Here is a 14,267-nt window from a genome sequence, read left to right as displayed (position 1 = left end):
ATATTTCCTGTATATTTCCCACTTGCGAGTTGCGGGAAATCAATGTGAAATAAAATTCCAATTGTACATTCATTTAATATATAAATATTAAATAAAACGTAAAGTGCAATAGCAATCTGGGTTTCTTTATTTAGTATTATCAAGTTTTATTAAAAATGTCGAACAACTGGCAAAGAGGGCGAAAAAATAAATCTTGGGGAAACTTTAAAAAACAGAGTTCACATCCACCACATTTAAAGGGCAAAGCTATTGGATTATTCTACAGAGATCAGGCAGCGAAAAGGAATGGTGAAAAGAAAGAACGCAGGGATGTGAGTAGTTTTTTTAGGATTTATACTAAACATTCGGTCACAGTTTTCAGACCACTTTACAAACGTAGATATTGTTTTCTTCATTTGATATTGACTTAGAAACATATTTTTATGCAAAATATACTGTAAAATGTGACTACTTTGCACTCTACTGCATACATAGGGTAATACTCCAGCAGATTTCGGCAGTGATCGCTTACCATCAGGCGACCTGTCTGCTCGTTTGCCTCCTATCCCATAAAAAAAGATTTTAATTTTATGTTGTGTCGTCATCCTCCTTGCGTTATCCCGGCATTAGCCACGGCTAATGGGGTCCGCTGTGACAACTTATTCGTAGATTTGGCGTAGGCACTAGTTTTTACGAAAGCGGTTGCCATCTGAGCTTCCAACCCAAAGGATAGGATCATTTTAATTTTATGTTGTGTAACTTTAATTATTACATGTAACCTCATTTAAATGCTACATGGTACTAGTGATCTTTTTATTAACCCCTCGTATGCTTAGACACGGATCCGTGCCTGGGAATTTTAGTCTATTGTTTTAAATGTCAAAGTCACTATTTCAAAGATCAAAATTGACAGGCCGCATATGAGGGGTTAATATACAATGCAATGAAATATTTTAATAGTAATTCTTATTCTAGATCCATATGGTACTGAATATACCATCTGCAGTTATGTATAGATTATCCTCAGACATACAAGCTATTGAGGAATTAGCTCATAAACAAAATATAACCTTAAGGAAATCTGAAATGTATATTAAAGAAGAACCAATGTCTGATAGTAGTTTTGAGTCTGAAAAAATAGCAATAAAATGTGAAGATATTGTAAAAGATGAATATGATAGTCAAGCTGGGCCGTCTTCATCTAAAGAAAGTTCTTCAGAAGGTATATTTAAAACTCCTAAAGCACCTAGTAGAAAACATCCTCCAGCGGAATGTTCTGATTATATCCAAGTGAAAACTGAACCAACCGAAGATTATGAAAGTTCCACGGAAAGAACTCTTCACTTGAGAGATCAATCACATTATAAATATGGATATCAGGATATAATAACAGGCGCATTTGATGAAAAATTAGATGAGAACCTAGCCAAAGGTATTCACATTTGTACTAATACACAAGAAAATTATGACATGAGTGTTGCAATGCATGAAGAATATAAAGACATGGTTACAAGAAACCAGTATAAATCTATGTTGGGTTTCCGTGAGAAACTACCAACCTATAAGAAGTCAGCAGAGCTTTTAGAACTTATCAATAACAACCAGGTGGTTGTGATCAGCGGTGAAACTGGTTGTGGAAAATCTACACAGGTAATAATTATTTGTGGTCCTTGGTCAACACTGGACTATGGGCCCAAACCAACAGAGATGAGAGTTAAGTCATCTGATAAGTATTTCTATAAATGTACTTAATTTGCCATATGATGAATTATAGTAGATATGTACATGATATGATAAAAAATACTACTTTTTTATTTTAAGTACCTATGAATTATAAATAAAGTGTTTTAATTTTTAATTTACTATTTATTGAATTAAATAACTTGACTCTGTTGGTTTTGTAACTCTTTTGGCTTTTATAATATCTCATCTTACATCATTGTTTGTTTCCTTTATCTTAAAAAAACTGCAAATTAGCAGTAGCTAAACCAGAAGCTGTTTTTGGCATGTTTTCTCCCAATTTTCTTTTTTACGAGTTGGTTTTGATTTCTTTTGTTCACTTTTCTAGCAACCTAAACAACATATTTTCAAATTTTGAGCTTTTTTACGAAAATAAGCAGATTTAAAAAAATCATTCTTCTTTTGTTTCATGTATAGGTACCACAGATAATCTTAGACGATGCCATACGTAAAAACCAAGGTGCCTACATTCACATACTTGTGACACAGCCTAGAAGAATAGCTGCTTCCTCATTAGCCAGCAGAGTTGCCCAGGAGAGAGCTGAGAGTCTGGGCAACTCTGTTGGATATGCCGTGCGATTAGAAAAGTAAGATTTTGGTTTTCTTTTCCCACTTTTTATTGGTTGCGTTAATTGGGCATCATGAGGCAATGGATTTTGTGAGTGGAAATATTTTCGCGTACATTTTTTTTTTAATTTTACGGCCTGGATGCCAGGTGCCAGCCGTTTAAGTCAAATCTCGTTGAACGAATAAAAATCATGATGACGAGAAATTGGTCCAATCTAACCTTTATCATAGAATATATAATAGTACAAGTACAGAAGGCTCACTGCTTTGATGTTCACAAAATGCCGCCTTTCGTAATTTTTACCTACACTAAGAAACTGACCGCACGCGAGCAGCCTACATTGAGTTCTATTCCGCCGCGCGAAGGTCCTCAAGCACTGTATGTATGTACATACTTGTAGTTCGGCGAAAGAATCGCGGAATGAGCCGCCCCTGATTTTACCCATAGTTCTCGTCTTCATGAATGAAATTTCTATAAATGAATTGTGGTCCTATTTTTTTTTTTTAGAACAGACGCCAGACCCCGCGGCAGTATCATGTACGTGACCACTGGTATACTCCTGGCGGATTTAGAAGTGAATCAGGGCTTGACCAACTACAGCCATATCATACTGGACGAGGCCCATGAGAGGGACTGCCATATGGACTTCTCTATGTGCATGTTGAAACTGGTAACTATTTAAAATTCATAAATTGAGACTTGGTTGTCAGTAGGTAATTTATTACGTTAGACGACTTATGTAAGGGCGTGTGGGGATCAAAGACTGGCAAATACCTATCGTCTCGGAAGGAGTCTTACTTAGACCTTTGATTTCCATAGACTACAACTGGCGTGCCTTCCGTTAAGGTTCACGATAACGCGTCTGATGTTGAATTTTCTGGTAATCAAAACACCTCAATTATAAAGACCAAATTCTTCAATATATCTACAGTATACTTAATATAACCTACACGGACCTTTTAAATCGTAAAGAATTTGGTTGCTGTAAGTGTAAAATAATAAAAAAAAAATTAGACATTTGAATTTATATAAAACTTATTTTTAGGTGCTCAGAAAACGCCAGGACCTAAAGCTCATCCTAATGAGCGCTACCATAGATAGCGACCGACTATCCGCGTACTTCGACAACTGTCCGACCATGCACATAGAGGGTCTCGCGTACCCAGTACAACCTCTATACTTAGAGGACGTACTCGCCCTAACGGGGTACCAGTTACCCACTGAGAATAAGAGGAACTCTGGCCCTGCGAAGCGGGGTCGTGGCGGGCAGTGGAAACAGATGAAAATCGAGAGGAATCAGATGGAGAGAGATGTGCAATATAGGGCTGAAATTAGTAAGTATATTTTGTTTTTATAGATATGTATTAGAGGGTCTCGCGTACCCCGTACAGCCTCTATACCTGGAGGACCTTCTCGTCCTTATGGGGTACCAGTTACCCGCAGAAAATAAGAGGAACTCTGGGCCTGTGAAGAGGGGTCGTGGTGGGCAGTGGAAACAACACGTGGAGACATCTCTGCAGTATACTGCATACGTGAGCAGTATATAGCTAAAATTAGTACGCATTTTTATAACTTATTATTTCGATTGGCGCTTGCATGTACAAATGTGTAACATTGATATTTTAGACTTACCAACCGAACCTACGTATGTTTTCTTGCGTGTTGCAGGATCGATCAACTTTGGTCTAAAACTTTAACATAAACTTAACATTAAAGGGATAAGTTCGTTCTTTTATGATAAGCTCTTTTTTTGTGTGTTGTATTATTTTCTGGGCAATAAAGTCCCTCCGGTCGATCCTCCGTATCTTCTGGCCGAAAACCATAAGAAATGAGGATCTGTGGAGTATGTGCCGACAACCTCCGATCGGCCAGGAAGTGGCTCTGCGGAAATGGAGATGGATCGGTGATACCCTTCGAAGAGGAGCTACCAACAGCGCCAGTATCGCGTTTGAGTGGCGGCCTCAAGGAGGGAAGTGAGCCCGCAAACGCCCCTTTCACACCTGGAGGCGGAGCGTTGAGAACGAGCTGAGGGAATATGGACTGAGCTGGAACGAGGCCAAGGCGGTGGCTCAAGATAGAAAGGCGTGGAAGGATCTTGTGGAGGCCCTATGCACCTATTGGGTGCCTTAGAACATTCAGCAACAACAACAATAAAGTGTTTTACCTACTACTACTACTACATTTAGACTTTTCGTTATAAGAATGAAGCTGGCCCTGCTGTGCACGCTTGCTCTCTATAAGTTTTAATTCTATACGTAATTTTTTTAATTACAGGTCCTTGGCTGGAAAGTATAAAAAGAAAAATAGACAGAAACGTATACGTCTCACTCCAAGATTCAAGAATCGAAGACCTCAACATCGATTTAATACTAGCTCTTCTAACGCACATATCCAAAGGCCTGCCTGGCGCTGTACTAGTATTTCTACCGGGCATCGGTGACATATCCAAGCTAGTAAAAATGATGAATGATAGCGGAATGTTCCCCAGTTCACAGTTCGAAATATATCCCCTGCACTCAAAGCTGCCAACATTAGACCAACACAAGATATTCGCAAGGCCTCCTCAGAATATTAGGAAGATAATAATAGCGACGAATATAGCGGAGACTTCTATTACTATAGATGATATTGTGTATGTTGTGGACTGTGGGAGAATTAAAATGACAGGACTGAATGTGGAAACAAATGTCTCGACGCTGAAGACGGATTTTGAGTCTAAAGCTAATTTGATGCAAAGGTAAGTTAATAGCAAAACGATCATTAAGATAAGATAAAAGATAAGATAAAATTTATTTCATAGAAAAATGTCTAAAATCAAAATAATTACAATACTCTTGATCATTGATTTTTAGTAGAACTTACTTTGTTAAAAAAAGTACAGTAAAGTTCGAAAATGCTCAGTCGATAATATGACAGCATGGTATTATGATCTGATCCATACCTAGAAGCTTTTATCATCTTTATAAGCGACTGCTCTCTTTCAACCTATAGAACTCATTCCATAGATTTGTTTTGTAAATAGTTTTCACTGTTTCTGTGTCACTATCAACTTTAGAAGGCACTTCGCTTTGTTGGAATAACTTTTGATCATAAATATTACAGTTATACTCGTTGTAAACTAAGAGAACCACTTTGAATCAGTTAAACCATGGTTTTCCGGTTTTAAATTCGCACTAAACTAGAGATTTCTTCAATGACTTGGCTCAAGGAGGACTACTAAGAAGCTTGATAAAATCCTAATTCTAATTTTCAGACGCGGCCGCGCCGGTCGTTGCCAACCAGGTATCGCCTACCATCTTCTAACTTCATACCGCGCACAAAACATCCCCGACCGACTGTTACCAGAGTTACAACGAAGCAACTTGCTCGAACCAGTGCTGCAAATCAAGAAGTTGCGGCTAGGAAACGCGCAGGACGCGTTTAAGTTGGTACCTGGTCCACCTGCGGAGGTTACTGTGGATAAAGCTGTCAGGCATTTGCAACAGTAAGTTTTATGCATCATAGAAACCATCACAGAACTCTGCTCCAATAATTCCAAACGGTAAGTCGTACACCTTCCTCCTACAATTCGTGGATATCGTTACTTGTCGATCCAACTTCGATAGTTCAACACGACTGTAGGCTGCTGGCAGAGTTACAACGGAGCAAGTTATTGGAACCAGTACTACAGATCAAAAAGGCTTTTTTTTTGAGGTTAGGAAACGCGCTGGACGCGTTCAAACTTGTGCCGGGACCGGCCGCGGAGGTTACGGTGGATAGAGCTCTCAGGAATTTGCAACAGTAAAGTCTCCGCCACACATAAGAATAGGAAAAGAATAAAGATAAGTATATTTATGCATCTTGCAATCCAACATCGATAACTGAAAGGTCGGCTTTAAAGACCGCAACCGTATGTAAAGAGTCGTTGTCTTGCATTTCGATCTACTTTTCTATAGTCTGCCGAATACGCATAAAACATATAAGATAGACTACTGACCAGATTTACAATGGAGGATTTACAAGCTATAACAGAAGCAAATGATCATGGTAATTGGCTAATTACCTCCTCCTGTTTTCAGGTTAGGCGCCTTAGACGGAGAGGAACGGTTGACCCCTCTAGGCTGGCACTTAGCTCGATTGCCAGTACACCCAGCGGCAGGCAAACTGTTGCTATTTGGCGCACTGTTCGGCTGCGTCGATCGCGCCGCTTCGGTAGCTGCCGTCTGGGGCTTCAAAGACCCCTTTATTCTCGTCATTGGTAAGTTTGAACATTTATCTAATAGACGCGCGACTGACTCTAGGCTGAAACTTAGCGCGTCTGCCCTTACCCCTTGATCCTATCAAACCAACGAATTTGAATAGCTACAGGAGCTTGGCTGGAGTTTAAATACCCTACGTGCATTTTGCCACAAGTGACTCCTACAGAGCGCACAGTATATCAACGTCAACAAAATATTGTAATGCCACGTAAGAGACTTATATTGACCGGGGTATAGACCGTGATTACCTTTTTGATTTTTGTCGAGCTCCCGATATTTCGACGCAGTTGCATGCATCATGATCACGGAAAACTGACGAAGGCGGGTGGATGTCAAAGTTGCGGTCTATATCCCGGTCAATATAAGTCTAATGAAAATAACCGTGAATCATTCAAAACTCTTACCACGTAAGAAGTCTGAAAAATGTATAAGTTTTTCAAGTCCGATTTTTCGATTTGAATTTTAGTCAATTTTTTAATAGTAGTCCCAAAACATGTGTACAATAAAGGGTCATAAAGAATGCACATGGGTTTTTCGTCTTCGTAAAGCGATGTCTCTTTCTTGCTTATGTGACTTTGTCTCTTTCCAAAGACCGATGTGCATTCTTTATGGCCGTTTACTATACTTTACAATATTAATTGTTATAGGCAAGCAGCAAGAAGTAGACGATGCAAAGCGCAGTCTAGCCCTCGGCGAGCCGAGTGACCACGTCGCCATATCCGAGGCCATCATCCAATGGGAGCGCCTCGACCGCAGAGCCAAAAGCAACTTCGCTTACGACTATTTCCTATCATACAACACTTTACAACTGCTGTCGGAAATGAAACAGCAACTGTGTGAGAACCTGAGGCAAATGGGCTTCTTGGCTAGTGCCAATGTTCGTGGGTCGTGGGAGAATCGGAATAAGGATAACCTGTGTGTGTTCAAGGCCATTATGGCGGCTGCGCTGTATCCGAATATTGGGACGGTTAGGTAAGTTAATGATTTGTTTTCGATGGTAAATTAAACGTTTTTGAAACGAGCAATAAGTTTCTGCAAACAAGTCCCATTTCCGGATTTCTGACAGTACAAGTAAAGTACCAAATGTAATTTTATTTTTACCATTCGACATTTGCTTTTGAAGAAGTAAAACGCCTTCGAGAGAAAACTTAAGATTGCGAAGAAATTTAAAAATTAAGTTTTTAATCTAGAATGGGCTAGCCTTGTATCTTGTAACCTAAAGTAGAACTTATACACATTAAGAACACTCCTAATGAGATGCTTTGAGATATTTAACTTGGACTCAAAAAATATCTTAGCTGCAGGTATGGATGGATGGATCATGTAAAATTCATTACTCCAATAAATTGTGTTTTTTACAGATGGACACACTCTCGAAACCCGCAAAAACCACAACGAATCAAAGTCTCAACACCGGAAGACGGGAAAATCCAAATACACCCGAGCAGCGTCATGAGTTCCAATTTCAAACCGAACCGAGGGCCTCTGTGCGACAAGCCTGGTGCCAACTGGCTGGTGTATTGGTTAAAGCAGAAATCTTCGGATCTGTTCTTGTTTGATGTAACCCTAGTGTATACTCTGCCTTTGTTGTTCTTTGGAGAGCTAGTTGTCAGCAATGGTTTGTATAAAAAAACTCTCTTTCACTCACACAATCTTAGGCTAACTTTTCTCGTTTCTGCGTTGAAGTGACTCAATGAGATTGCTCGGGTAACGTAATACTTGCACTGCTTGCAGTGCTATGAGTTCCAATTTCAAACCGAACCGAGAGCCTTTGTGCGACAAGCCTGGTGCCAACTGGCTGGTGTATTGGCTGAAGCAGAAATCTTCTGATGTGTTCCTGTTTGATGTAACCCTGGTGTATACTCTGCCATTGTTGTTCTTTGTAGAGCTAGTTGTTAGCAAAGGTTAGTATCAACAACTCTCTTTATTGCTAACTTCCCTCGTTTTTGCATTGGAGTGACCCAATAAGATTGCTTATGTAGGTAACACAATACTGCAGTGCTTGCAGTGCTATGAGTTCCAATTTCAAACCTAACCGAGGGCCTCTGTGCGACAAGCCTGGCGCGAACTGGCTGGTGTATTGGCTGAAGCAGAAATCTTCGGATCTGTTCCTGTTTGATGTAACCCTGGTGTATACTCTACCTTTGCTGTTCTTTGGAGAGCTGGCTGTTAGCAAAGGTTAATACAAATACCTATATCTCCCCATCTACCACTTTCTTTACACGCATACTCTTTGGCTAACTTTTCTTTTCTACTTTGAAGTGACACAATGAGATTTCTTAGATAACTCAACACGCATTGCTTGCAGTGTCATGAGTTCGAATTTGACGTTTTCCATAACCATCCACTTGTAGGGTGACAACCCGCTCAGCGGGTTCTTGGTTGCGAAAGTGTCATCAAAACATATTAAAAAGGTTTTTAATTTCAGTTGAAGACTCCCCCAACGAGTGCTACATGTCAGTATCAACTGTGAAAGTCCGATGCCAGAAAGAGACAGCAGACGTGCTCTTCAAACTTCGGTCCTTGTTGGACCAGGTCCTCGCCTCCATGGTGACAGAAAACAGTGAGAGGTCCACGAGGCACAGTCAATTTGACGAATTAGTTTTCAAGTAAGTTCATTTTTGTTATATAGTGCTTTTTAGTGTTTTGTGAAGGTGGCCAGAAAGAGATAGCAGATGTGCTCTTCAAGCTTTGGTCCTTTTTAGTCAAGGTCCTGGCCTCCAAGGTGACGGATTCCAGTCACACATCAATGAGACACACTCAGTTTGAGTTTTCAAGTTTGTAATAAACTGACATCAGTGTGTACTGTGAAGGTGTCAGAAAGTATCAGCAGATATTCCGTCCAAACTTCGATAGACCAGGTCACCATAGCAACGGAACAGAACGGATTCCAGGAAAGAATCACTAATATGTCCTTAAAAGCAGGGATGTAACGGATGTGGTTTTAACGGAACCGGAAGCGGAAGCGGAAGTTTTGAATTTAGTTTAACGGAAGCAGAAGCGGAACCGGAACCAGAAGCGGAAGTTATAGATGTTAAAAACGAAATGAAAAAATACCACATAGGTATAACATAAACCAAAACTAATTAAATTACCTAGAACTTTTAGGTGTTTACTGTTCAGCCTGTAATCAGCAGTTTGTAATCAGCCTTTAGGCCCACTTAGGTTTTAAAAACGAAAAGAAAAGTTACCTGATATTTTATCTTAAGTATATCATTCATTACAATCCAAAAATTTAAATCACCTTGAACTTTAAGATTGTTTGTTGTTTAGGTAATCACTAAAAATCACATAAGAATCCTTTTAAACCTTTATTATGCCGTAAAAGGTTTTAGAAACGAAAAGAAAACTTACTCGTAGGTAGTATAATACAATCCAAAACTAACTAGTAAAAATTATATGTGTAATTGTTAGCACACAATTAAATTTTTAAATTAAATGGAGTGATTGTAAAAGAAGTAAACTGTATTTAATAAACAAATCTAAGGGGAGCTTCTAAGGGGATCGTAGATAAGCCCTGCACCACTGAATAGTTGTTCACTCGCTACTAACTAGGTGGACAGGACAAATATTGGCGCGCAATGGAATGAAGCGATTAATGTTTAGTATCGCAGCACGTGGCAAGCGGAGAGATGAGCAAATGATAGGTATAGACCTGTTGGTCTTTGATGTACGCCGCTCATGTCCCACAGTCGCGCTAGGTTCCGACATCCGTTATAACTTCCGTTTGAAAAATAACAGAACCGGAACAGAAGCGGATGTGTAAAACAAAACGGAAGTTCCGCAGTAACGGAAGCAGAAGCAGAACTCCGTTACATCCCTGCTTAAAAGTACACATTTGGTTGCTGAAAAGGTTTTTTTTTTTCAGGGCTGTGATCGATGTGATGACTGCAGAAGACGAAAGATCGGAATACATGGACTATGAGTCGGACTCTGGATCTGATAGCGGTTACCATAATAGACGCTATAACCATTACTAAAAGACCTAAATTGACATGAATTATCATGCGCAAATAAATGTATTTTATGACATACCTTTTTTTTATTTTACACTATATTTTTCAACTGGCAACCCCAAGTTGAGAGATGTCAAATTGACATTTCATTTCGTAAACAAATGATAAGAAGTAATCAAGCGCAGCAGTAGAGGTTAGATTTAGATAAGAAAATATTTTTAGTATTAAAAACACTGTAACCAACCAATTAAAAGTAGATTACTATCTAAATATACAAAAATGTTCGCCACAATAGAGGTAAGGTAACTATTTTTATATTGTAACATTGTAAAAACTTTATTTTTTTAGTTACATGTGAAGTCTTACTATTTGGTGTTTATTTTAGAGAAATATTGTATTCTCTTGCCGGCTATTGCACCGAGGTGTTCACAGCCAATATCTAATAACAAATGAGGCTAATGGAACTAGAGAAATAACACTCAACCATGAGAAAACGAAGTAAGTTGTTACAGATTTTTTTTTAAAATATGAGCTATATTTTTATTTGGATTTGGTCAGACCGCTGATTATCACCATAGTCTACTAATATACTACTTGTATTAGGAGGCTTTAATTCATACTTAGATATCAACTAATCTTGAAGCTTATTATATCAATTTAAAAAAATTTACTACTCATGTCATGGCATGATCCTAACTTCGTCAATATTGTTAATGTCATCTAACTAGAAATGCAAATACAATATGATGGGTATAATATGAATTATACTGTCTAAGTAGAACTAATAATTTCTTTTTAGAAATTCTTTATCATTGGATATGATGAGCCACCTCACAGAAGCAATCAATTCCAATAAGGACGACACGTCACTGAGGGCTATTGTTTTGTCTGCCAAAGGCAATGTGTTCTCTGCTGGACACAACTTGAAAGAATTAGTAAGTATAATAAAAAATTTAATTACTTACTCCTTTGATATTTTAGTATTTTTACAAATTCTTGCTATTTGACAAGGCCCATAACCTGCTGAAAATGTATAATAACAAACAAGATCAAAAATATTACTCTCTGATCCAGTAGAGGCAGTAGAAGTATGATTTACTCTTGAGATACTTGTGTTTGGCAGTGCAGATGTAGTGCCAAATGTTTCAGTCAGTCTCAGTACCTACAAGAACTACTAACAATAACCGAACTACCATGACACATTCGTGTGTTTCCGTGAAAACATGAAGGAAAACATTATTTATTATCTACATCTGTTTTTTTTTTTTACTTTTAGCAATCAAGTACTGGAATCGATCAACATAAATTGGTATTCCAAAAAGCAACAGAGTTAATGAAGTCGATTATTCAAAGCCCCGTCCCTGTTATAGCGAAGGTATGCATTAATTAAGATTACCATTAATTCTTATGTGCATAACTTCAGAAAATTGCACCAAACGAACTTTTGTTGCCTTCAAGTAAAGTTAAAATTGTAGGTGAATGGATTTGCGGCTGCAGCAGGGTGCCAGTTGGTTGCGACCTGTGATATGATTGTATGTTCAGACACTAGCAAGTTCTCTACACCTGGGTAAGACTTATTGTATTATCTAAATGAACATGTAAATACCATATAACGCTCGACAAGTTTCGCTTCATTTCGAGGAGCTTTTTCAAGAGTAGCGACCGCCGCCTCTACACGTCAAGAGTTTTGAAATATGTAAATGCAACCCAAAGTAAAATAAAAGACGCCAAGTAAGTACTATGAAACAAACTTATGAGAGGTTCCAAAGGGGGTTCCCTCTATTTGGCATAACTTTAATTGTCCGAAACGATTTTCGCATAACAGACTTCGCATAATCGATTTTCGCCGAATGTTAATTTGGCAGAAAACTTATTTGTCATAATCGAAAATAATACGAATAACACATTGTCCGAAAATAAGTTCGCATAATTCTGTTTACGCCGATTGTTTTTATGAATAAAATTAATTCGCATAATTGTATTTGGCATATTTCTTAAAATCAGAATATCCACCCATACTAAATGCTGTTAAGAGAGTCGGTTTGGTTAGGTTAGAACTGCGACCTCAACAAATAAAACATTTTGTCAAGAATTTCGGTTAGGTTAGGTTAGAACTGCAACATTAATATAGTAGTATTACCTATGACAAAAATTCTGCGTAGTAAATTTCCACTAAACCATGTTATGCAGAAATAATTTATGTATAAAAACCATTCGGCGAATAACCTTTATGCATGAAATATATTCGGACAAACAAAAATATGCCTAGACAAATTATGCGTAACTATACTATGCCATAACAGATTATGCGAAAGGTGAATTATGTCAAAAAGAATTCTCGATTGTAAAATTATGCCAAAACAAGGGGAACCTTCCAAAGGACCTATTTATCTCAATTTGATATTGAAAGCATAGGAGAATGAAACGTTTAAAACGTTTTATTTCTAATCGAACTACCTGAAAATACATTAGGTACTGTACTTTTTGACCACCAAAAACGTCAGCAAACGTGCATAGCAACATCGCAATATTGTTGAACAAGGTTTTCGATTTCGTTTGTTATCTTTTCAGCGCCAACTTCGGTATATTCTGCTCGACCCCAGGGATAGCTGTTGGTAGATGTGTGCCGAAGTCTAGGGCTATGTACATGCTTTTAACAGGTATTTGTTATCATGTTACTATGTGAATATTAAGAAAAAAATGCATGGTTTCGTAGTACCCTAAATATAATGCTCGTGGTCAATACTAACCGAGGATTTTAATGCTTAATTTCTATCGCCTCACTTTTTCGTACCTAGTTTGATTTTATAAAAAAAAACTGGTGGTTTGTTTGTCAAGAATTTCTACCAGACATCAGAATTTCGAAAACCTTTAAGTATGTGCCTAATGTACCTAATATTCATACAGCCTTAGGCTTTGTTAAAGCAGCAAACATGTTTACAATCTGATTATGCATTTAAATTGAATTTAAGTTATATTTTGCTTATTTTCTGATTTTAAAATCCTCATGTTATTCTCTGTTCTAGGCTTGCCCTTAACAGCACAAGAAGCCTATGACAGTGGACTCGTCACCAAAGTTGTCCCAGCTACCCAGCTAGACGAAGAAGTCAACAACGTTGTCGAAAGCATCAAACACAAGAGCAGACGAGTCATAGCGCTTGGAAAAGAGTTCTATTACAAACAAATTGATATGAAGTTGCTCGATGCTTACGGTTTAGGTGAACAGATAATGGTGGATAATATAAATATAGACGATGGACAGGAGGGGATTAAGAGTTTTGTTGAAAAACGTAAGGCCAGTTGGCACCACAAGTAGCCATAACTTTTTCCTTGAGATCGACCATGGTACCATCGGCAACACTATTTAGTTGTACATTTGTAATCCTTATTACAAGGGCATGAAGCCTACCGATGATTAGTTAAGACTGTTGCTGTTAGTAACATACGCGAAACAAGAATATGAAGCACAGGAAAGAATTATATCATTTATTTTTGTAAAAGATTTATTATTAAAATTAACGCTTTTGTATTGTTACCAGGGTAAATTGGAAAATAAATTGTAGTATCGCGAACTGATGTTTTTAATGCTGAGCGATTCATTACTGACGGTAGTAGGTACCTTTTACCGGTAAGTGACCCAGACGGCTAACGAGATAACTGCCATGTGGGATGTTGATTCGACGATCGCTGTCCCGATAGACGTTTCAGCTAGCGGTCAAATAGAAAAAAGTCTCGATCAACACATTGATAGACTTTCGCTAGGTTGTTGGATCGTAGTTTTAAAGA

At 38.2% G+C, this 14,267-nt stretch overlaps 2 protein-coding genes across 3 annotated transcripts; both read left to right on the top strand.

Moving 5' to 3' along the window:
- The first annotated feature begins 37 nt into the window (after positions 1-37).
- LOC125231181 (ATP-dependent DNA/RNA helicase DHX36-like) lies at positions 38-10,557 on the top strand. The gene is made up of 12 exons (XM_048136545.1): positions 38-311; positions 955-1,629; positions 2,137-2,306; positions 2,795-2,957; positions 3,333-3,621; positions 4,562-5,024; positions 5,541-5,771; positions 6,346-6,524; positions 7,173-7,497; positions 7,887-8,143; positions 8,954-9,134; positions 10,394-10,557. Exons 1-12 carry the CDS (start codon positions 156-158, stop codon positions 10,503-10,505), a joined length of 3,201 nt encoding a protein of 1,066 aa, XP_047992502.1. The 5' UTR covers positions 38-155; the 3' UTR covers positions 10,506-10,557.
- A 75-nt stretch (positions 10,558-10,632) lies between these two features.
- LOC125231182 (enoyl-CoA hydratase domain-containing protein 3, mitochondrial) lies at positions 10,633-14,053 on the top strand. Of its 2 annotated transcripts, none has more exons than XM_048136547.1 (7): positions 10,633-10,778; positions 10,867-10,979; positions 11,281-11,416; positions 11,758-11,856; positions 11,957-12,048; positions 13,053-13,141; positions 13,508-14,053. In XM_048136547.1, exons 1-7 carry the CDS (start codon positions 10,761-10,763, stop codon positions 13,795-13,797), a joined length of 837 nt encoding a protein of 278 aa, XP_047992504.1. In that variant the 5' UTR covers positions 10,633-10,760; the 3' UTR covers positions 13,798-14,053. The 2 variants fall into 2 exon arrangements, with proteins under 2 accessions (XP_047992504.1, XP_047992505.1); XM_048136548.1 differs by having other exon boundaries at positions 10,660-10,783.
- Positions 14,054-14,267: the final 214 nt, after the last annotated feature.

Source organism: Leguminivora glycinivorella, chromosome 11, assembly GCF_023078275.1.
Source record: "Leguminivora glycinivorella isolate SPB_JAAS2020 chromosome 11, LegGlyc_1.1, whole genome shotgun sequence".
NCBI lineage: Eukaryota > Metazoa > Arthropoda > Insecta > Lepidoptera > Tortricidae > Leguminivora > Leguminivora glycinivorella.
This window is presented reverse-complemented; position numbering and strand designations above follow the sequence as displayed.

Bases quoted from the DNA above. Each gene is read 5' to 3' on its own strand.
- LOC125231181 (XM_048136545.1), top strand. From the start codon at position 156: ATGTCGAACAACTGGCAAAGAGGGCGAAAAAATAAATCTTGGGGAAAC. The intron at 312-954 runs GTGAGTAGTTTT...TTCTTATTCTAG, and splicing joins AAAAGAAAGAACGCAGGGAT to ATCCATATGGTACTGAATAT. The intron at 8,144-8,953 runs GTTTGTATAAAA...TTTTAATTTCAG, and splicing joins AGAGCTAGTTGTCAGCAATG to TTGAAGACTCCCCCAACGAG.
- LOC125231182 (XM_048136547.1), top strand. The intron at 11,417-11,757 runs GTAAGTATAATA...TTTTACTTTTAG, and splicing joins GACACAACTTGAAAGAATTA to CAATCAAGTACTGGAATCGA. The intron at 11,857-11,956 runs GTATGCATTAAT...TTAAAATTGTAG, and splicing joins CCGTCCCTGTTATAGCGAAG to GTGAATGGATTTGCGGCTGC.